This window comes from Podarcis filfolensis, assembly GCF_964270895.1.
Source record: "Podarcis filfolensis genome assembly, chromosome: 4".
Lineage (NCBI taxonomy): Eukaryota > Metazoa > Chordata > Lepidosauria > Squamata > Lacertidae > Podarcis > Podarcis filfolensis.
In genome coordinates this window covers 53,537,145-53,561,743 of record NC_139607.1, presented here as the reverse complement: position 1 = coordinate 53,561,743, position 24,599 = coordinate 53,537,145, and the positions used below count along the sequence as shown (strand labels likewise).

The window sequence follows — 24,599 nt, the reverse complement described above, 5'->3', positions numbered from 1 at the left end:
GCCACAGAGCATCATGGGTGGCCAGTATTTCAAATCTAGCCTATCTGTGGCGGCCTGTGGCAGGGCTTGGGGAGTGGACCTGGAGGCTGCAGTCTTCACTCAGGTCTGCTCCAAATTACTATGACTGAATCTGACAATTTGGCACAATGTCATAGAAACATAGAGCTGTGATGATAAATTTAGCAGCTTGCACTGTATTTGGATTTCTGTCCTGATCTTCTCCTATCAACAAAAATACTGTACAGTGGTACCTCAGGTTACAGACGCTTCAGGTTACAGACGCTTCAGATTACAGACTCCGCTAACCCAGAAATAGTACCTCAGGTTAAGAACTTTGCTTCAGGATGAGAACAGAAATCGTGTGGCGGCAGCGGGAGGCCCCCTTAGCTAAAGTGGTGCTTCAGGTTAAGAACAGTTTTAGGTTAAGAACGGACCTCCAGAATGAATTAAGTTCTTAACCCGAGGTACCACTGTATTTACTTGAGTCTAATGCGCCATCAAATCTAATGCACACCTCAGTTTTGAAAAACTTGAAACCAAAAAAGGTATTTGCTGGCGAATGTAAATGTGTCATCAAATCTAATGTGCATTGAATAATTTTTTTAAGTATTTGATGATATGACATCATTTTGTAAGAGAATCTGGGGGGAAATTGTGCAGTGGAATGGAGTCATTTTATCCTGATGTGTAAAGCATTAGTCTAATCTCAAAAAGCAGCCTAATCTTAAAGTTAAGCATTGGTTTACACTGTCATAAAATCATGAACTGGTACATGGTTAGACAAGCATCTGAGGAATCTGACCTTAGGTTTTGCTCTCAGACCTTAGGCTTCAGGGATTTTCTGTTTTATAATCATGAGACATGAAAGCAAGAAGGAGAATCTTTCAATAAGAAGATATTTATTTTAGGTTTCCAGACCCTTGATCATATTGGTTGCTGTCCTCTGCACACTATCCAACCTAATTTTTAGGTGAAAATCTTAAAAAGTGTTATTATGTAAAGTTTCACTGCAGCTGGGAAAAGTACATCTCTGTTGTGAATGGTACATGTATACTCACCCTGCCTGCTAATTATAACTTAGTACGCCTGTACACGGGGACGCAGGTGGCGCTGTGCCGGTTCGCCAGAGCAGCTTTGTCACGCTGGCCACGTGAGCCGGAAGTGTCTGTGGACAGCGCTGGCTCCCAGCCTTTAGAGTGAGATAAGCGCACAACCCTAGAGTCTGTCAAGACTGGCCCGAAAGGGCAGGGGTACCTTTACCTTTACCTTTTTACGCCAGTACACACCGAAACTGGATGAAGCACTAACTCCCTTACATGAAGCAGAGATCATTTGTATGGCCAATGTGCATCAGTGACAATTCCCTTCCAGCCATTTTTTTTTTTTGGTCCTTTCCCCATGTGCTTCTCCGAATCCTAAGTCTTCCCTTGATGCTCCTCTATAACCAATGGGTTGTAGGCCTTCAAGCCAGACACAGACTGGATTTTTTGGAGCATCACACTTCACTCCAATTTCTGGGAAATTCCATTGACCTATTTCCTTGAAGCTGTGGAGAAGTTCTCCCATTTCTCAGGCTTCTCCAGTGCTACAGTAAAGCATCCCACCATCCCAGCAACGTACCCTAGCAATCCTTGCTGTCCCTGCAAGGCAGAGTTTTTCATGCCCACTTCAAGGCACTGAAAATGGTAAACTAACATCCTGTAATCATTTGGATTTGCCATATGAGAAAATAACACAGTACTGGTAAGTATTAGGGAGGGTGCTTTTTTGTCAAAGAAGTTGCCAGTTACATTTATATTCATCCAGATTACAGTATACTTTAACTAGAAGACTCTGGGACTTCTCAGGAAAAGTTGTAAAGAGAAATGGACATTTACACTGAAACCCCCCCCCCCCAGGTTCTGCATAAGGATTTGGGCTCTTTATAAAGCTCGGCTGCTTTCAGTGATTTTCCGTACCACTGAAGTTCAGCTTTACAGTAAACTTGTCTTTTCTTTTTAAAGCCTTTTCTCAATTTAATTGTGGGAGCTGGTGTTTTGTTTCCCACCAGCAGGATATTTTACGAACGCCAGGACTTGAATTATTTATTGGAAGTAAAACCAGAGTTGCACATAAAGCATATAAGGAGAAGGAGGTCCCAGCACCATGGGGTGTTTACAAAGAGCAGGATTAAAGAAAAATGGTCTAAATAAGCCAAGTTGTTTTTTTAAAAAAAAAACAAAAACTTTCAGCCTTGCCCTTCTCCTACCCGGTTGAACTTTGCAACAGACTTGTGAGGCAAAATTAATTAGCATATGTGCATTTATTATGTACAAGCACCTCATACTTCTTAGAAATAAGTGCTACTTTTAGTTTGGCCCCGTCATCAAAGCAATGTGATGCAGATGAAATAGCTATGTGTAAAGAGCAGTCTGGTGGGCACAAGGTTGTATTAGGGTATGATACCATACATGGAAAGTTGTTTCCATTTCCATTGGGAATAAGCCCCATTAAACTCAGTTAGGCTTATTTTCAAGTAGACATGCATAGGATTGAGCGGTAAAAGAATATAGGAAATTGTCTAAGCGTGGTTCCAGATGGATGCCTATTGTGTTCCTCATGCATGCAGGTTTTTTGCTGCATACACACAGCATCATTAGCATTCAGATGCCAGCTCATATTTTTCCATTTCATCTGCATTTCCCTTTCCAGGGAAAATCCGATTAGTAAAAAACACAACTATCTGTTTGAGATAACTGTGAATGATCCATTTACATACTAAGTCCTCATCTGGAAGTACTCTGAGTGCCATTTTTAGGATGTTAAACTACGATAACTTACCTGTGTTTTCATATGCACCTATGCACACCTGCTTCAATTTCAGTTATTAATACACTTTAATACTTTGATTTTGCAAACAATTTTAATTCAGTTAATTGTACTGTAATCATCTTAGTAATTAAGAGCAAAAGTTGATGGAAGAATCCTACGTTGGGTCATGGAGTTTTGGTGGTGGTAGGAAAGCCGTTGTGTTTTCTCCACTACTTAGCAAATGTTCCAGATGGGTTTAAATAAGGAAATTGCAAGGTTGTGCCTTGAGGTGGAAGACACATTTCTGTGACTATTGGGCCTTACAAACCACCCCGCCCTGGTTGCCTCCACTGAGCACAGCCAGTTGAGCTTCCCCCCATCAAAATTATTTTATTAATTTATTGCTGTTCACTTAAGTCTTGAGGCTATTTAAAATTGTACAATAAGAACAACTGTAATAGGTTTCAAAACAATGTGAGTGTTAAGATTGCTTTTCATTTAAAAAATCAGTCAGGGCTTTCTTTGTTGCATGCATGTAACATGTAGTTCACCTCTTAGTGGTGTTCAACAATGAACTGTTATATTCAATGAGGTAGGGATGACTTGTTGGTATGGGAGAGATGTGATTCATAAAACACTTCAAACAACAGATTTCTGTTTCTTCCTGTGTCTTTCAATCCTGGGGGAAACCAACACTACGTTTTCTGTTTCCGTCCGCAAGTGGTATTTCCTATTCTGCCAACAGGAAACAACCTTTCAATATGCATGAATTAATTTGTCCTCAGCAGACTAATCCTTAAGGATGGCTTGTTTAAACACATTATGCTAATCTGAGTTATTGTTCTAACTTCATTGGGAGAAAAGCACATTCAGTTTTTTGGTTTAAGACAATGGATTCAGATGACTGTTAACCATGTGGGAACTGATTCAATGCCTCTCTATGTGAACATGGGGGTTTAGTAGTTCCTGGTTGCCTGAATCTACCCTTACTCCACATTTAGCAGTGCAAAAGAAGTTGTGATTTTCAGTGTTTTAAGTTGTAACCAAACTACCTCATTTCAACACAGTGATATGTTGCTTCCTGGCATTTTTGCAAATGTTAATTTCCATCGTGCAGCTGCCTTGTGAGCATTGCTTGACCTTTGTGTTATCTAGTTAAAACTAATTATTGCTCAGTTTTGCAGGCCTTGTCAGCTGGCCTGACCAGCCCATCCCCTTTCCATTAGTTTCCCCCAGGCAACTTTTCACACTGGGCATAGAAAGATTAATCACTCATTCTCAGGCATAGAAAACTGGAAGCACTGGGAGTGTAAGCTGCCATTGAGTCTTCCACATCAGCAACTCATCTGCTCCTTTTCTGTCAACTGTATCCTGGAGGCTGCTTCTGAGAGCTACTTTTCTTGTTTGAACTAATGTTTATTGTCATCACCTCAGCAACTTTTCTGGAAAAGGCTAGTGAAATCAGGGTGATCCTGTAGCTTGGGCAATGTTATTAAATGTAGATATAGTGAAGGTTATTGTGCTTTTCAAGAGATCTTATAAGTTGACAAGGAAAAGAACATTAGTGTAATGTAGACTTGACATTGGGATGATAGATTTGGCCTAAAGGTGTTATCAGTGGCGTAGCATGGGTTGTCAGCACCCGGGGCAAGGCAAGTAATTTGCGCCCCCAACCCGTGGATTTTAGTAAGGGCAGAGAGCTGCCAGTGCGAGCGCCCCCCCCCCAGATATTGCGCCCGGTGCGGCCGGGCCCCCCTGCACCCCCCACGCTACGCCACTGGGTGTTACACTTGAAGAAACGTTTAATTAACAAGAATTCCAAAAAGTGCCTCATGTGACTGAATCCAGCCATCATGTCAGTGTTCCGCAATGGTCAGAAGCATCATGGGAAAGGGTAGCTAGACCCAGGCACCAGCACTGATTGAAACATTTCCGTTGAAGCTATGTAGGTTGGCCTGCCAGAGGATAGGTTGTCTGGGGTCCATCAAAGCTAGAGCCCCATTTGGAGATGCTGGGGATTAAATTTGGGACTTTTCGCATGAAGACTATGTGCTCTACCACTAAACCAAGAGTCTTCACCGCTTTGGATTTTGTTTTGTATGGGGAGGAACCTTTTAAACTGATTTCAGTGCAAAGCTCAACAACATGAAAGAACAGCGAGTTCCCTTTACTATTCTAATAAGCTGGCAGTAATGAACAATGAGCTAATAGATCTCATTTGCAAGGTATGATCATTTCCTTTGCCATAGAACTCTGAAGAAATAGGCTGCGAAAGAGGAATGGTTATTAACGTAATTCTTTTGCTTCTCATACCACAGATGTCATAATAAACATCAGTAGATGCTTGTGACCTAGAAATCTGCTTTTAGGTTATGTAAATGCAAATCTTTAGTAATTAAATACTTGGAATCAAGATACAGAAGTCAATTTAAAATAAAAGGATATTTGTTGGATACCTCACATTTACTTATTTGTGTAAATTAGAAAAATAACATTCAATATGGTAGGAATTAAGTACCGTAAGTTTTGCTATTGAGGGTTCTGCTGACCACCAAATGCTTAGCATTGGATTGCTTAGAAGTCACAAAGTCCTTCTTACACAACTGTGCTGGACATAATTAAATTAGTATTGCATTTGGAGGTACAGTAATATTAATATTAATAATAATAATATTTATAAATGTACTAGCCACTTTTCGCCATAAGGTCCCAGGGTAGGAACAACAATTTTAAACACAACATTGAAAATTGTTTAAAGCAAACACCATATATGTAAGACCGCATCACTGGAGGATTAAGATTATATTCGTATAATTCAGCTCTCACTTCCCCCCATCCAGTTCCTTCTTTCTGTGTTTTTTCCCCTTTTTTCAGGTCAATATTATGATTGAACAGTTGGAGTTAGGAGCAATAACAAGAATAATAATAATAACTTTGGCTTGTCTTTCTTTCCCATCAGGTGGCAGTGAAAGTTATTGATAAGAAAAGAGCCAAAAAGGACACCTATGTCACCAAGAATCTGAGGCGGGAGGGACAGATCCAGCAGATGATCCGACACCCTTACATTGCTCAGCTGCTGGATATCTTGGAAACGGAAAACAGCTACTACCTTGTTATGGAGCTGTGCCCAGGAGGCAACTTGATGCACAAAATCTATGAGAAAAAGAGGCTGGAAGAGCATGAAGCACGCAAATACATCCGGCAGCTTATCTTGGCTGTTGAACACCTACATCGTGCAGGGGTGGTTCACAGGTGAGTTTGCTTATTTTTTTAACATGAGTGTTCTGCTTTTGAAGACCAGCCTTCACAGAGATCTTTACAGTATATTCACGGATGCAAATATCATTTAGCAGCTATTAAACAATAGTTTAATAAAATCAATCTGTCGTTACATAAGTTAAGCAGTGGCAGTTATAAATAAAACAAGATGAAACTTGTATGTGAAAAGTCTTCCCAAGGGAAAGCGTAGCAATTTTCTTCAGTTCAGAGTTTCAGGTGGTCAGTTAAAATGTACATTTTGCAACAGAACTTTTGTGGACTCCGATTTTATTTTTTTATAATTTGTTGCTAATTCTTGATACGCCAGTGTTGTTGTTTTTTTAAAAAACTCTAGTTAGTTCACTGGTTAATTTTAAGTGTTTTTTTTTAATTATATTTTGTTTTAACTATGGGCTGTAATCCAGTTTGAAAGACTTAATGGCAGAAACGGCAACCTAAATGGTTAAATTATATACCTATCTTTTCTACTTTGTGTGATTTAGTAGTTGACTGGCACAATATCCAGCCAGGAGTGTAGAGAGTTGCTTTATAGGCAGGCTCTAAAAGTGTGCAAGCACTATGTGTCACCTATCAATTCAAGCAGTTTGCTATTATTTTAATTATAATGGACCCTTTAAAAAGGAGTGCTAAATCCATGTTTTAGAAAGTCACAATTCATTCTTGCCTTAAGTGCAGTTGGCGATGAAGTTATTTTAAATCAGCTCTAAAAATAGCAGCACTTGCACATCTGTGATCTGTAGGTGTTCACATTCTCTCTTTATGATAAACAAGACATGGCTGTTCTTGGGGGATGGAATTTCTTGCTGCTGTACCTTTTACAATATATACTCATGAGCTGAGCTTGTTTAACAGAACAGGTGAGCACTTCCACCACCATCAACAAAATCAAATTCATTAGAGATATTATTCAGCCGGCTCTATCACAAATTATTTGTCCTTGTGTGGTAAAGTAGGTAAATAATTAGATTGAGGGAGAGGAGTGATTAAATTCAGTCATCTTATCAACATGAGTCATGCTATTGAATATTGATAATAGTGAATTGTAATTATTGAAGAACCTTAAAACTTTTATGACCTTGAATTCAGCTATAGAAAATTTTACTGTCATATGAAAAGACTTGGTATTTTAAGGTTAAAAGAAGCGCTCAAGGTGTCCAACTCTTCAGCTAAGGAAATATTTATTCTTTTGTCCTGCCTGTCATTTTCAGTACTTGGCCTAAAAGTGAAACTGCGTTAACCTTGTGAGCTATAGTAGCCTGGTTCACATGTCACACAGTAAGCTAAACTGTGGCTTACTGAGACGGCCTGAACATACTGATTCTCCTTTGTTCCTCCCTACTCCTCTTAGTTTTTAGTGTGCTGTGTTAGTTAAGCCAAGGCTTGGCTTAGTGTGTCATCTAAACATGGGATTTTGGTTAAGCTCTCTTCTTAACCATGATATCTAGCCAAGGTTTGCTGCAGATCATTGTTAAGGAGGAGAGAGTTTTAAACACTGTCCCACGTTCAGATGACACACTAAGCCAAATCTTAGCTGCCATGTTGTGTTGAGTTGACAGAATTGAGGAGGAGCAAAATGGAAGCAGTCTCCTCCCTGGGAGCCAGCACATTCATGCATTCGTGTTAAACCATTTAGAATGATGTGTGAACACAGCCTGTGTTCTGTAAACTGTCACTAGTAGCCAGTCCACCAGTATCCAGCAATCATCTGGGTTGTGAGCTCATCATTTCAAAGCCGTTGCTTCACATAATATGAATCCTGTTATCCTGTGAGAGAACAGAGAGTTGCCAGTGGAGTGTAAGCTCTTCCTACACTACATGAGCCCACTGCTTCACCTTCCCATTCCCAACAACTCAAAGGGACAATGGGGCAAACATTACACCAAATTGCTTTACTACTTTTCTGTTTTGGGAGTTTTAACAGAGAAGTACAATCAAAGGCTGTAAATTAGAACCCAAAAGGAGGGTTTACCTAGCTATTTCCTAATGTTTGTCCACAAAATTCAGTCCTGCCTGGGTGTTTTTCCCAAAGAGATGACATGAGGTTACCAATATCTTTAAAAGAAATTCATAGGTTCCTGTCATGTGCAGTTTGCCCCATGGTTTGTTTTTTGGGGGGGTTCTGTGTGTTCAGTGTGGATAGCTTTGGACAGCTTTAAAAGGGGGATAGGCAGGTTGATGGAGGATAAGCAGAGGCTGCTAGTAGTGATGATTGTGTTCTGGGCCCAGTGTTGGAGATTGAGGGCCTCCGAATATCAGCTGTAGAGCGGGAAGCGTGCTTTTATTGTTCCATTTGTCAGCTTCCCATAGACATCTGATTGGCCACTGTGAGAATAGGATGCTGGACTAAATGGGCCTTTAGTCAGCTGCAGCAGGCCTTGTTATGTTCTCAAAATCTGTTTTGGTGCTCAAAGTGCCAAAGCACTAGGCATCCCAGAGGAGCTCCTCTTATTTATTTCTACCCTGCCATTCCTTCTAAAGGAGCCCAGGGCTGCTCCTTTTAACACAGTCACCATGCCCAGTCATTTTGCTTGGGAGCTATTGGCTTCCCTAGGGTCTTCCACCATTAATTGGACTTTAAGGCATGTAAGTTGGGTACTGTAGCCTTCTTCATGCTCTTTTGGATTGCTTGTTGCCAGATTATATTGTAAAAGATGATTCTATGACTGTCAGTCTGTGTTTGTCTTGTCCTAGCAACGTTTGAGGAAGCTTGGCTGATTTTCAAGTTTGTAATGCCAAACTGAGAACCCCGTTTTAAGAATACTGTACATCCTTTTTACAGCCAAAAGCTCTTACCAAGCAGTCATTTCTGATGCCTGTCCTGGCTCTGTGGGGTCATTTTGAGAAGGTCCGTAAACTTTGGCCTGTGGTTTGCTCATTGTTGAAGCCATAGAAGCATCAATCTCAAATCAGAATTAGATAGCAGTCATTGTCTCTTTGTCTGACAGCAAGAAAACAATCCCAAATGGCAATATATGGGAAGCCTTTTCTTTTTAGAAGATATTTACAGAGGCCTTCATGCTGTCAAAAACAGGATGAGCATTAAGCCTCCTAAGGGAGTAAGAACAACAAAGACAATGAAGTTAAGGCTTTGGTGCTTGCAATAGCATCCCACAGGAAATTCTCAACAACCCTTTTAAAGTAATTTTAACCAAATTCAATCCTATTCAGTGCAATTACTGTCAGAATGTCAGAGAAAGGAATTTAATAATGTACCAGTGGCAAAGACAGCTTCCTGTGTATCTGTTTTTTCCACTATTTCTTTCAATGTGGAACTAGATGCATATCACCTTGAATTTGGTTTATTAAGCAATGCTTTGGGGGATGTTAAAATACACACATTTCTGTATTTTGTGAGCTATAATAGCATATGGATGTAAGAGATCAAAGTTTGAATGCTGTACCTCCATGGTATCACCTTGGACAAGCCACTATCGCTCTGTCTTCATTTCCTATCTGTAAAAGGGACTAAGAATTACCTTTTCATATATCATTCTCTGCATCATAGGTGCTGCCAGACAGCCTCTTCTGTCTGATAATAGCCCAAGTTTCCCCCATTGGGCCATGTAATGGAAGACTTGGAGGATACACCAGTTGAGAATGTAGGCAACAACTAGTCATAGGACATTCCTAATTCTTTCCAAATACATCTATTTTGTTATTCACCATGTCACCATACTGTCTGCTTGGGTCACTCATGGCATTTGGTTAGAGCTTGGTGGATAATGTCAAAGATGTATTTCCTTATAGATTATCATACAGTACAACAATAACGTTCTTTTGTTTGTTTGTCATGACTTCCAATTCACATGGTTGCCCATAGTCAATAAAGAACTTTCTTAATCACCTCTGAAGCATTGCTGAGGTATTTAAACCATCCTGACTCTCACTTCAAAAAGTGTGAGACTTTTTGAAGTTCTGAATCTCAATGAGTGGCTTTTTACAGCTGATGAAGCCTATTTGCAGGTACTCATAGAGAAGAGGGTACAACTTCAAGTAACTTGCAAATGTCTCTTCTGAAGCTGCCCCCAATGAGGGCTTTCCTTTCAATGCACATAGCAACTTCAGAAGAGATACTTTCCTTTGGATATCACCAGGGGAGGATATGCCTGGTGCAGTCTTGATAGTATCTCTCCCCTCCCCCCCCAGCTGTTGCTATATGCATTTTTTAAAGTTGATGCATTAACCCTCTACAACATTCAGTTTGGCCTTGCTCCTTCTTGCTAAGTAAAACAAAGTGTTAGCAGGATTGTCAAATGCTTAGGCATTTTTGGCAACTTGTTCTTTTCCAAGAGGTAACATTAATAGGCCCTCAGGTAGGTTGTTAGGAGGATGACAGAGATAGTGATTGTAAAGCATTTCGAACATTGCAGAGGCTATGGAAATAAAATGCAAACAGTGACAAAAACATTTGAAAGTCTCTGATAGCACCCCTCAAGTACAGTTATTCCAGGCATCTTAGATTTTGTTTCTTGGCACCCATTGCTTGATCTCTAGAAGCATTCAGCCAACTAATTTTAAGTACAGTGTGATGACTAGTACAATATTTATGTCAGAATTCTGCAGCACTGAGATTTGCTTCCTTTTGAAATGCAAAGTTGGCTTTTCTTCCATAGGTTTGCCTTAGGAATGCAGTTTAACTGCACAAGGCCACAAATATCCCAAACTATGCTTTGAAGTCAGTGAACCATTTTCCTTCTTCCACTTACGTTATGGTGATATATGTTTTTCAGCCTTATTGTGCCTGTATTTCTTTTCCATGCAGAAGGCTAGACCCAGTAAATATCATTTGATAGCATAAATCAAATATACATAGCTTTTAAAACTCTTTTTTTCTGTACAAAAGCTGTTCTCATGTTTTTTTCAAATGGAGACTGTCTAATATGATTTCATGACACATACCACAATGCAGGAAAATACCACTAGACTTCCCAGCCACAATATTCCGGTGCAACTCATTAATTTCAGTCAGTTTTGTGGAATAGAACTGTTTGATGGATTGTGCCCCAACACATATATTAGACCAAGTGTACCAGCATGGTAACTACATTGGACTACAACTCGATCATCTCTATAGCATAACATTAAGATCCTAATAACGATCTGATGCAAGTGGAAAATGACAGTGGTTACTGAAACTTTGAAAATATCAAAAGCTTGAAGACCTGCATTCTCATTAAACATGTTTGTCTGTTTCAGAGATTTGAAGATAGAAAATCTCTTGCTTGATGACAACAACAATATCAAGCTTATTGGTATGAAACTCTTATTGCAATTTTGTTGACTGGTATTTTTGTTATAATAAATGTCCCAAAACATTCTGTGTGGCAGTATATAGCAGTGCTTTTTAGAGGAATGTGGCAAAAGAAGTTGCAATCCTGTGGTCTTCTATGCATATATAATTTTTTTCAATGAGCACTGGTAAGTAGCACACAGCCCCAAATGTGTTACTTGCAAGTAAGACACTTTAAATTGATTTGATTTCGTTTAATTTCACACCTGTATGCTCCTTTTCAAACCGTCCCCCCCCCGAGTTCAGTAACAAAGCATTAACAAATGAAAACAATACCTAAAAGCAATATTCAACAATAATACACACACACACACACACACACACACACACACACACACACACACAATTAGATTTATATGCCACCTTTTCTTCCAAGGAGCTCAAGGTGGTATACTGGTTCTCCCGCCCATTTCATCCTTACCACAGCCTTGTGAGGTAGGTTAGGCTAAGAGGTGTTGACTGGTTCAAGGTCACCCAGTGAACTTCATGGCTGATTGGGAATTTGAATCTCGGTCTCCCAGGTCATAGTCCAACGCTCCAACCATTATTCCATATGAGCAAAATTACAAAGTACAAATCAATCACAATGGATATATGTTAGGAATGTCATTTCACCCTATGACAAGAAACAGAAAAAACATCCATCAAACCACCTCTATCTGTCACCTAGGGTGTACACACTCTCCTCCTATCTCTCAGTCGGGAGACAGATTCCACCAGCATGTTTTTACCAGTTGGTGGCTTCAGTAAGCTATATTTCCTCATAAAATTGTGGTAATAAAAGCCATTTTCACAAGGGTTATCAACATTGTTTTTACAAAACGATGGAGAGGTTAAAGCAATATGGGAAAATGCCATTTTAAATATAATTAACAGTCCCTGAAAATTAATCAACTGAAATGGTTGATGCTTATTTTCATGTACTTGCATGCACATGTTGTCCTAATAATGTGTATTCTTGGCCCCTAATCACTACTTTTGCCACAGACAAATGCAACATCTGGGCTCTGTTCCTGGAAGCATGGTGTTTTTAAGGACAGGGAATCTAAAATTTGAGCATGCATAATGGCATATCATTGCAAATATAGTTGGAGTGTGAACATCCTTCTACCACCATACCATTGCTTTTTAATGTGTGGATTTGAGAGCTTCAGTTCCAAGAAAGTTTTGCCTTACTGTTTTATTTGCAAATGGATTTTTTTCTGGAAGTCAATTAACACATAGATGAGTACTAAACTTGTGCTATATTGTGTTACATTTCTGGAAGTGGCTTTTATGTCATGTGAATGCTCAAATTTAATGCAGCGATTAACAATTAGGTAACATTGTGGAAATGAAATACACTGTTGTGTGAACACAGCCTTAGTCTCGCAGCATCAGGCAAAACCCCACCCACTCCATATGATTGGCTTACTCATCTGCAGAAATAGAATGTGAAACTGGTTGAGAAGCCTTTTATATTTATATCTAATTTGTCAATGGCCCATTGATTCTTCAACTGCCTATCAACTTCATTCAGAGCACTGTTCATCCACATTTTGCAGACACCATAGATTACTCATCTTATTCTACTATCTGTTTATAGCTCCCATTAATGCTAGTTGTGGGCATTGATAGGAAAATATTCCCCTTAGCAGAACATCTGTTTATGTATTTAATTCTATGCCTACACATTTTCTAGCAGCAATGAGTCTGGGTGCACAGTAGAAGCCAGATGATGATGATTTCATCAGAGAGGCTTCATCACCTCTGAGGTGATGAAAATTGTTGCCTAAAATGGGACCAGAAGTAAAAAGCGAACAAGACATTGTGAACTACACAAAGCTCTGTGTGAGACTGTTTCTGAATGTTTAAGGCATATAAAACCTTTAAGGGAGATATACACACATATGCATACATAGAACTACCATCCATCAAACTGAAAAGTGGCACATGCTGTGCCCCCTTTTCATTGTAAGACCTGCCCCCCTTTAGGACTGCTTTAGCATTCTCCCTGAAAATACTATATTGGTGTGCTGCCTTAAACATGGTTTGGGAGTGCATTGTGACCCCTCTGTGCCATCATATATTGCCCCAAATGGGTCTCCCTCTCTGACCCAGAACCTTGGGAGCCCCAAGGACAAAAAAGATTGTTTCATGGTATTGTGTAACCTCACAGTGTGCTCTCAATCCGAAGTACAGGTTTCAAGTTCCCTTAGCCCTCCTGATGTCCTTAAGAACCCCAGGGCTCCAATGATGGAAATACTATTTTGGCTTGTAAATCCTCTATATGTCTATCACTTCATCCTTGATCCTAAGAAATAGGTTTCAAGTCCTTACCATGCATCTGATCAAATCCTCATGATGTTATAGGTAGGGCTATACTCAGTTCTGTAGCATGCAACCACACACACTGTTGCAAAGATGCAAGGAGAGCAGGATTGTACTCTTAAGATTCCAGCCTCTCAAATAGTTCTGCCAGGCAAGGAGAAAGCTATTTTATATACATTTACTTAAGACACTTGAGCTCATACTGTCATCTTTTTTTCATAAGTGTTATTCCAGTTTCCTGACTAAATTTATATTTAAATTTCCCCTAGACTCAAATAAAAAGCTCTTAACTAAAAAGGAAGCCTTTAACTGGGTAAATGATTGCAGCAAAGTACAAATATTGCGAGGTTGTTGTTTCTCCTGTGCAATGTTGAAAGCTTTATTTATTTTCTTTTCCACAGACTTTGGCTTGAGCAACTGTGCAAGTATCTTGGGATACTCTGATCCATTCAGCACGCAGTGCGGTAGTCCAGCCTACGCAGCACCAGAGCTGCTTGCAAGAAAAAAATACGGTCCCAAAATAGATGTTTGGTCCATGTGAGTTACTATAATTGAAAAAGCTACATGCATGCAGGGGGTGGGGGTTGACTTCTCTTGCTTGACTTTTATATAAGTTCTAATTGGAGCGGCTAGTACATTAAAATATGTAACTTTGGGAAAATAGTTACAGTGCTGATGATTGTAAATGTTAGCATTTACAATGTCAGGGTTCCAATTTGCCAGGAATTTCCAAATGTAAGATGATATAGTTCATTCTCCAAAGTAATTGCTGCCTAGTGTGTTTAGTTGACCTTGGCCATTGGGATTTACAAACTGTGGTCTACAGCTGTTTGTGAAGCAGGGACAGAAGTTACCCAAAATGTTGTTGTCAGAAAACAAGGAGATATGTTTGGCTGAAGAAACTTGTCAAATAATTTGCTTTTATAGGAACTGATATGAACTTTTCAGTGACTGCAGTGGAAATCTTAATACTCCAGGGTACTACAGGCAAACAAAGATGAATGTGTTTCAAGAAATGTTCAGACTTCCCTGTCTGGAAATTTGAATTAATTCCATTGATCTCGGTGCAGTTAAGAACAGATACGAGTTTCCTTCTTTGGGATTTTTTGTTTTGCTTTGTCCTTTGTTTGCAAGCAGCTAGTTCAGAGAGCTTTATATTTTGAAGCCCAATTTACAGTGTCTGTGCTTCGAGAAAATCCAAATCGAAACTGTCACACTGCTCCTTAATTGGTTGCTCCTACATAGGGTCACCCATCCACAGCAAGTTGGAGCTGCTGAACGAAGAAGCTCTTACTGTGACATGATTCAAACAGAGAATGCCATCGTTCTTTTTTCTTGCCCTTTAACCTTCCCAGGCAATAACATCCTGCACCATTTAATTTAAGGAGAGAGACAGTTGACTCATAGCTTGTTCATCTACAGGGAATGCTGTATTATAGGATATACCTTATAATGCACTTGCTTAGTCCTTGGGTTTTGCACTTGCTTGGTGCATGGAAGCAGCATAGTGTGAATCAATCCTGTGTATGGTCCTTTTGCACATAAGCAAATCTTATTTCCATATAACCGAATCACCCCTTAAAACTGTGAACTTTTCAAATCAGAATTAATTCTTAAGTAATGTGATCCTTCATGCTATGAATGGTTTTATCTCTCAAGAAACTGGTTATGCAGATACTCTGAAGGGAGGCTAAATGCTACTGGGTTGGATTCAGACTTAACCACACTAAAGCTCCATTGGTTTTAGTGGGTCTACTCTAAACATGACTGAGACACAAGATCCAGCGGACTGTTGCTGCACTTCTAGAGAACATTGTGTTATGGCTTCTATGAGAAGAGCTCAGTGATAGAGCAAGTGCTTTGGGTGCAGAAAGTCCCAGTTTGGATCCCTGCTTCTCCTATAAAAAGGATCTTGGATACCAAAGCTGGAAAAGACCATTGCCTTTAAAGAACATTTGAGACCTGCTGTCAATCGGAATAAACTGTGGTGGGTTAGATGGACCAGTAGTAACATCATATGTTCATATATGTTCCATAAGTGTGATAAACCATAGGCTAGTAAACTTAATGCATTCTTGCATGCCTTGTCTTGTTTCTAAGGGAATTGTTTCTCTTAACAGTTTCCCCCACCACTCTTCTTTTACAGTGGGGTGAATATGTATGCAATGTTGACTGGGACACTGCCGTTTACTGTGGAGCCATTCAGTCTGAGAGCACTGTACCAGAAAATGGTAGACAAAGAAATGAATCCTTTCCCTACTCAGCTCTCCACAGGTAAATAATGCAGTTACTTAAGTGCTACTCCATTTAAGTCCATGCAGCCCTCATAATTAATGTTGTACTGTACATCAGAACTTTTGTTTCTGGTGGGCTGAGTGTTCAGAACTTTGCTGAATCAACCTATTTGGTCTGTAATTTCACACTTGATTTGTGCTTTCTGTCTCTCTCCCTGTGTTGGTTTAATCAGAAGATGGAAGGGCTACATTCTTCCCAAGAGTAAAGTCTATTGATCTTCCTGAGATTCCCTCCTGGGCAAGTTTTCAGTCAGAATGATTTGAAATTCACTTAACCCAATTCACTGTGGAAGTTATATATCATATTATTCCAATGCATTAGGAGTAATAAATAAAAGCCTAAATAAAAGCGTTCCTTTTTTACATTCCAAGCTTGGTTTCAGTATAAGATGATAGTGAGAATTACCCATAGGATTTGTTTGAAGTGTGTTTGGTGTGTCAAGCTATAAATTAGTGTCATAATGGTTATGAAGCTCTGTTCCTTAATGACCAATTTTGTACTTTAGCTGCAAGTGGGTTAGAACAAACATAACTTTGCTTGCTTTGTTTCTCTGTCAGAGCTATTGAAACTGTGGTAATTTGACCAATCCAGTTCTTCAAATATTTGCATGCATGAGTAGTTTTCATATCCCAATGGAAAGTTTCACTTTTGCTTCAACAGCACATTTGGGGCGGGAGTTACTGCTGTTTTTTGTTACTTTCTTTGGTTTTGTTAGGTGGGGTATTTTATTAATGTTACTGGTGTCAGGAGTGGTATCAGAAGATTTACACTAAAAAAGGAGAAAATAATTGGCAGTAGGCTCTTTCTACAAGTTTATGTTCAGTATTATTGCAGAAATTAAACTTACTTTACTGTTATGCTCTTACTTCTACCTGTTCACTATTGCAGCAGTATTGGCAATATTACTTAATAGAGAAGACCTAAGGTTGCTAGCCTTTATGCCGTGTTGCATAACTTTATACATCAAACGTTGATTAAAGTCACATTCAGTTACTGCACGTTTGGTGACTCTTCAGACACTGATTTAATATGACATTTCTTGTTATCTCTTTGTGCTTGTAACAGTAGAAGTTCTTTGCAATGCTTCACAAATTGCTGCATTAGACAAGTTTTAGAAACAGGGTGAAAGGCTTTATATTTATTTATTTGACTGTTTCTCAGTGGATGGCACATTGAAAAGTTTAAATTAGCTGGTAGGCTTCACCAAAGGATTGGTGTTCATTTGCCACTTACTCCCTTTCACATGTTCACATACCCATCCATCCATGTTGATATCTGTCTGTCTTGGGAGACAATGGAGGAGTGTGCCTTGGGGGATGAAGTCAAACTGTTGGAAGGTTAAAGCGCCTGCTGTGGCTGTAGAGACAGATTCAGGAGAGACAGGTGAAGGGGTTCAGTTTGTCTCCTGCAGATGCACCATGGCGTTTCTTCTCTCTGCGCTCCTCCCAAAGGTCATCTCTCCTCTGGTCACTGCTGAGGATACACAAACTGACTGTCTCCAGGCACTGCAGTTGTCTGCAAGGGATTCCCCACATGACAGGGTTGATGTTGCCAGCCTTCATGTCATGTTTGCAGACATATTTGTAACACAGAGTTGGTCTGCCTGGGGCTCCCCATAGACAAAGAGCCAGACAAAATAGAGAGGGGGCACTAATGTGGTGTCTAGGCTTGAAATGCCATACACCCATTTGCTGTTTTTGTGTGCCACAACCAAGCTGGAGTCATTGGCAATTGTACCCGAAATTCAGATGTGGAAGGTGCACTTCCAGTTCAGAACGATTGACCTGAGCTTGAATCTGGGACCTTAATTGCAGCAAGCAATAACCCTGCTGAATCAGTCCAGAGATCCATCTAGTTCAATGTTCTGTTTCCCACTTTGACCAACTGGGTGCTTCCATGAAGCCCATAAGCAAAAGATAGGGAGGCAGTAGCCCCCCACTCCACCCCCGTTACCCCACTGACCTGTGACATACTGGTTCTGAACCTGGAGTGCCAAAGACAGAAGGCCAAGTGGCTGGTATTTATATTGAACCTGGCCAATCTGAGGCTTCAGATTGCCACCTGGTCACAGGGGTTGATGTTCCCTCCTGGGCTCAGATAGGGTTCTGAAATTTGAGCATGTAGGAAACTCCCAGCAAATTGCCATGGTTTCAGACAGGGGTCTTTCCCAGCCCTGCTTGGAGATGTCAGGAATTGAGCCCAGGGCTTTTACCAGTCTATGGTAGCTTATCAGGCTATATATAAGCCCAGAAGTCGCTGACCATTATGCGTCTCCCCTCCCCCAGCCCCAAGTAATATGTCAAATAAATAGCAACATTTTCTGTAGGTTATTCAGCCCTCCTTCTTGAAGACGACTTTCCACAAAGCCTTTCAGGAAATATTGTTATTCTGTTAGTGATTTTAGATGGGCTGGATTCCAGAGTTGTGGAACTTGGCAGAAACCTCAGACTAATTCATGGTTTCTCTTTTTATGACTGCTTAGCTTCAGATGTGTTCCATCTGCAAAAAACTTGAGGGTTAGTGGAATTACCTCCAAAAGGATTGTTCATACAGAGCACTGAAGTTTTAACTGTGTACCCGTTTTATTCTGAAGCCTTCCCTCCTCCCCATTTCAAATTGCATTGGATGCAGAATTTATTGAAAATGCATACGCCACAGATTTATCGGTACAGCATAGTTGCTTGTATCCCAGGGATCAACTGTGAAAAATGGTATATTGATGGTAGGCAAATGCATGGTCTATTAAGCCAACTTCATGAAGAATTAGGTGCTGGCATTTATAGCAGTTTACAGTGGAGGCTGGTCCATTAGACCAAATGAGGTGCTGCCGCACCAACCCCATTCTGCCCTCGGCCAACCCCCCACCAGCTTGTCTTCTTACTTAACAGCAAGTCCAGGGGTAAGGTCTCTCCTCTAGTCTTATTGTTGCCCTTATAGAATTCAGCAGGGAGGAGAATGGTGGGACAAAACTAGAATTACTCAGCTCCGCCTGTCATTGGCTCTATCTACTGTTGGCTGCCCTACCAGTCCTAATGAGCACCAGCTACCACTGAGTTTTTAACACTACAGATATGTTATTCATCTTATAACAAACTTGGTAAACATGGAAGCTAAATTAAAATGAGGCTTTGGCTGCTGAGTGACATTGCTAACTCATTTCTTATAGACAGGCAGCCCAGACAGCAATTATGCTAGATCCTCCTGTGAACAATTGCATTAGATCAGAGCTAGCCAAAGTGGTGGTCTCAGATGTTTTGAACTACAGCTGTCTTCAGCCCAGCTGGAATGGCCAATAGTCAGGAATGATGAGAGGGCGTAGTCCACAATATCTGGAGGCCACCACATTAGCTCGTGATATACATGAGAATTTCCTATACTTCTTGTTGATCATCACCTTAACACATGTAAGTGCAGGAGGCAATACGCAAGCTTTCGTGTTTCCTGGGTCCTGTGATCATGCCATGTTGCTAGGAGAGGGGGTAGCTGTGGTGTTTACTGTATTATCATTTATTGGTGTGATCACTGGTACAGGCTGCTCTTATTTTGTGTTAAACCTTACATTTTATGTGATTTTTGTACTGATGCATCCTATTTTTTATTCCATGCCACATTGAGACAGTTTGTAAGGCAATTAATAAGTTTAATAAGACTAACAACTAGCATGTCTATCACCAGTGAAGACTTCACCACTATCTCTAACCCACTGGTGGATCAATGGGAGCTGTATATTGGACTCATGTGTGTTGGCTTTTGTTGGCTGAATGCTCTCAGGGTGCCTTTTTGAAATACCCTCTGTTTGGCAGCTGTTCCATGCACCAGCCATAATGTGCAGAGCTGCTAATTTTATGGATAGGTCCTACTGTGTACTTTTCTACACTGATGCAAGCTGCCAGCAGGGATATCTGATAGGACAGAAATGCCGTGCAAGGGTATAAGTCACTTGCTGAGCTGTTCTGCTTATTGGGACCACCATCTTCACATTAGGTATGATAAAGCTGAGAATGAATGACCTCTTATCAAGGATGCCATAGCAGTACCGTATTTTTCGCTCGATAACACGCACCTGACCATAACACGCACATAGTTTTTAGAGGAGGAAAACAAGAAAAAAAAATTCTGAATGAAACAGTGGATGTATCATTTTTGTGCTTCATGCTGCGGCCACAGACATGTGATTTGACGGTGAGTTTGGGGTAGCCCAATGCAAAGATCCTGAGGATCCATGTGGATCCATGCTTTGTAACCACGTTTTTGCACCATTGCAGCCCCAGGCAACAGTGGGTGCGTGATTTTTTTGGTGCAGGCTGTAGCCATGGACATGCTATGTGATCTGATGGTGAATTTGGGGTGACCCAATGCAAAGATCCTGAGGATCCATGTGGATCCATGCTTTGTAACCACGTTTTTGCACCATTGCAGCCCCAGGCAACAGTGGGTGCGTGATTTTTTTGGTGCAGGCTGTAGCCATGGACATGCTATGTGATCTGATGGTGAATTTGGGGTGACCCAATGCAAAGATCCTGAGGATCCATGTGGATCCGTGCTTTGTAACCACGTTTTTGCAGCATTGCAGCCCTGTTTTTGCATCAGATCATTGCTATGTGATCTGATGGTGAATTTGGGGTGACTCAATGCAAAGATCCTGAGGATCCATGTGGATCCGTGATTGGAACCACGTTTTAAGTAGGGAGGGAAGGAAAAACATAGAAGCGACAAGGAGAGGGGTGTGCAGAGAAGCAGCTGGCTAAGAATGCAGGAGAGGGGTTTTACCGGAGGGAGGAAAGGAAGGCAAAAGTCCCCCCCCCCCACAAGCCAACCAGCTCTCTCTCTACCCCCCCCCCAACCTGCATGTTGCCTTCGAGTCCCAGACGCACGGAGAGGAATCTGTTTTCCACTCTGCTTGCCTGGAGGGGAGGGGTTTTCTCTGCTCTTTGTTCCGTCTGAGCAAACACAGTAAGGAAACAGAAGCGGGTGGGCAGTAAGACCCTGAGGCAGAATGCAGGAAAGCCGCAGCTTCCTCTTTCCTCCCTTCTCCGGACGATTTGATATTTGCCTGATTTTTGCCTTCACTCACGCTTGTCAGCTCCAGGGACCACACATTCGCTCTATAACACGCACAGACATTTCCCCTTACTTTTTAGGAGAAAAAATCTGCGTGTAATAGAGGGAAAAATACGGTAAATTCCCTGTGTTGCACAGGGCTTAGATTAGATGAGCTTTAAGGTTACTTCACATTATGTGATTGTATGAAGAACAAAACTTGGTAGCTCACACTGGATCTAATAAGGAAATGGAACCCAGTGAAGTGATGAAACAAAAGGAAAGCAGGAAAACACCAAACTGACAGCAGAATTAAGAATGGATGCCTCCAGTGGTGCAGTGGGCCAGTGTGGTGGGCTGTTAACCAGAAGGTTGGTGGTTCGAGCCCACTCAAGGACAGCTGCGGGCATGATTCCTATATTTCAGGGGGTTGGACTAGATCACTCTTTGGGTACCTTCCAGTTCTAGAATTCTATGATTCTAGAAAGAGAAGGAATGAAGCTGAGAAAAGGAACAAAAGCAAGATACTCAGGTTAAGAAGAGTAAACATCAGAAAAGAGTTAGTAGTTAAAAATATAAAATAGCAGTAGAAAAAAATAGGGGAAAGACGCTTTTATAAAGAAGATAGAACAGGTCAAGCACACAAGAATGAGTTAGAAGAAAAGAAACGAAGATCATTAAAAGAAATTGGAGTAAATTTTAATGAAGAGAGAAACTGACCCTTTGGTACTGGTGTTGCCCCTGCAGAGACCATAAATTGGCTCTGGAATTACTGACCTCTCTGCCTACTGAAATCAAGTTGGCATCATCTGTAATGAGCTTCTGGTGCCAAATTAAGACTTTGTTTTTTCAGCAAGCCTTCTTATGAAAATGATTTATAGTTCTTTAGCCTCCTTTCAGATGACCAATTTTGGTGTTTACAATTTCTGTTTCTTTAATGTATTCTGCTTGCCCTTAAGTGTTGTGTTGTTTTGGAATAATTGATAGATATATTCTTAACTGAGTTTATGGTATAGAAATTTGTAACATATGTGATGATATGCTTTGATCTTCCTTGGTATCCTCTCTCTTGTTTTTCCTGGCATGATGTCAACCCTCTTTCATGTGATTTGTTATTGCTGTATTTTATTTGTGTGTGTGTGTGTGTATTACCTAAAATGTGTAACCCCAATAAACATCTAAAAAAAAAAAAAGGGATCAATAGTAATAAATTGCAGCAAAAAATGAGAGATACTTAATATGGTACAGTTTCCCAAGATTTAGATACACAGGGCTCCATTTCCAAAGCTGATTGATCTGTGCCACACTGGTTGCTTTTTGCGTCCGCTTTTTGACAATAGTTTGATTTTTTTTTATGATTTGCATCCCAGCTAAGCGGCAAGTTGTTCTTTTATCCTGTTGTGTTGCACAAGCTTGGAGAAATTCGAAGTGGTTCTTATGAAGAGCGCATGTGCTCAGAAAGTTTCTCAGATGTTGGCTGTGCATCTGTTCTCTGGGTTTGTGATTCATGCTTGCAAGTGCATTGTGCATGTGGGAAGGACCAATGTCAGAACAGGATTTTTCAGTGACACATCATTCCCACCCCTAGCAGTACAGTTTTTCTGCGTCTGCTAGAGCAAGAAGCAAAGAAAATACCTGGGAAGCTATGTCTTGGTAAAACATGCACATAACAAGGCAAGCATCTGTAAAGGAGGGGCCTGTATTTCTGGATTTATTTTCTTGTTAGCTGCTCGGTCACTTGCCAGAGTGGAGCAAGGGTAATTTATTGCAGTGTTTTTAGACACAGAACTGGTCTAAGTCAGGGCCACTTTCCATACATGAAGCCTGTGGCAGCAGTTGCACTCCCATATTATAGGCAGGATGTGTATCCATACATAGGCTTACTTTGTGAGTGGGCCTAAAACAATGGATTTTTCTTTCTGCATGACAGTTTTGCTCACAGGAGTGAAAACTCCCCTGAATGAAAAGTGACCTTTGGCCATTTTGCACACTGAAACAGGAGGCTGACCTGGATTGTTTGGTTCCATCTTGAAACACTTGCAGCTTAATAAATGCATGCCAGTCATTCAGTTGGTTCTGAACAGTGGCTCCGTATTTTGCCAAAGTGGTTTCAAGAGGTAGACTGAACATCTGTTGTATGTTTAGCATAGAACAAGTGTTTCCAGCTTTCGCTTCTCTGCCTTGCTCTGGGTCAGTTAACTTGAGCGTCTGAAGCTAAGTGACATCTGAAACTAAACTAAAAACACACACACAAACAGTGGGGATTTGTGGGACATTCTTAAGTCTTACTCATATGACAAAGTTCCCTTCTCGAGTAGGATACTGGTACAGAACCTATAGGCCCTGCATCTCATGTGAAATCCACACACATATTTTTGCTGGTTGCTCCTTTGAAATGCATATGAGCGGCTCAAAACACATTCATGTGCACTTCACATCTGATGCAAGATGGGTGTCTTTTGCATTCTCTTCCAACTCCTAAAATCCTGTAAGGTCTGCAGATTGTGCAGGTGTGTAGCCTTCAGTCTGCCAGAGAAATATCCTGTCATGCATCCTCTGGATCCAGTTTCTTTCAGCCCCCCCTTCCCTTTAAGTAGTGAGGAGACCTTGCCCTTTCACTGTCAGAAAGATCATAAGGGGAGAGGAAGCTGGGATTTATTACGACAGGAAGGAAGGGGATTGTCAGTCTTCTTCCTAGCTCCAGGACAGGATGCACCTGTGGTTCCATATGAACATGGGTAGACAAGGAGCAGAAAGGCATTAGGTACAGGAGGTCAGGCACCAGATTAGGCATATGAGGACCAACAGACCAGGGACAATTGGCATGGTGGTCACTGGCAAGTTAAGTGGACATGGATCAAAGATCAAGAAGCAAGTATTGAGCCAGAGCAAAACAGAAAGGTGAGTTCCAAGGCAATAATAGAGGGGTGGAGAGGGTAGAAGCAGGCACAAGGTCAGCTGCAGACAAGGGTCTGTGGCAGTCAAGAAAAAGCAAAGCAGGAGCGTAGGCAGAATAGGCATGCTTAAGACAAATCACTCAAACTGGTGGCCTGACATGGCTGCAAGGCCTTATGGTGTGACCCAGTTGGCTTGCCTGGCTCTTTTCAGGCAGGAGATGGAGCCTAGAGGACACCCTTTTCCTTGTTCTAAACATCCTGGCCTTCTGAAGATCAAGAGCGCTTGCGATGCGGGAAGTACTGGTATTGGCTGCTAGAGATCCTAGTTTCAGACCTCTCCCCTTTGGTGCCTTACAGGGAGAAAGGAATCAAGATCTTGCTGCCCCCCCCCCATATCACACACAGTCACTTCTTCACACACACACCCCAAAAAAACCCCTACCAACATGAATTATTTTCAGGTCACAGAGTATAAATCTCTGACATAATAAATGCCTTAAATTCCAGGCCCAGTGCAGCAAAAGTAAGATTCTTACAAAACGTTTAGTTCAGATTATATGTTGTGAAAATCTCGTTACTCTGATTAGATACCACCCAATCCTGATTTATTGGACAAGCCTTTTATTTTTTCTCTCTTCCTGGCACCCTGATTTGTTGTGGAACATGAGCATGTATTTCCTTTTCCTGGCTTCATGTGG

The 24,599-nt window shown here is 40.9% G+C and overlaps 1 protein-coding gene across 1 annotated transcript in view; it reads left to right on the top strand.

Annotated features, from left to right (window-relative positions):
* HUNK (hormonally up-regulated Neu-associated kinase) overlaps positions 1-24,599 on the top strand; it is a 57,209-nt gene that overhangs the window by 14,925 nt on the left and 17,685 nt on the right. Inside the window, exons 2-5 of the mRNA XM_083611910.1 lie at positions 5,750-6,042; positions 11,266-11,321; positions 14,071-14,206; positions 15,816-15,943. Of these exons, the coding sequence (XP_083468036.1) occupies positions 5,750-6,042; positions 11,266-11,321; positions 14,071-14,206; positions 15,816-15,943 (613 nt within the window). The remainder of the gene's footprint in view (positions 1-5,749; positions 6,043-11,265; positions 11,322-14,070; positions 14,207-15,815; positions 15,944-24,599) is intronic.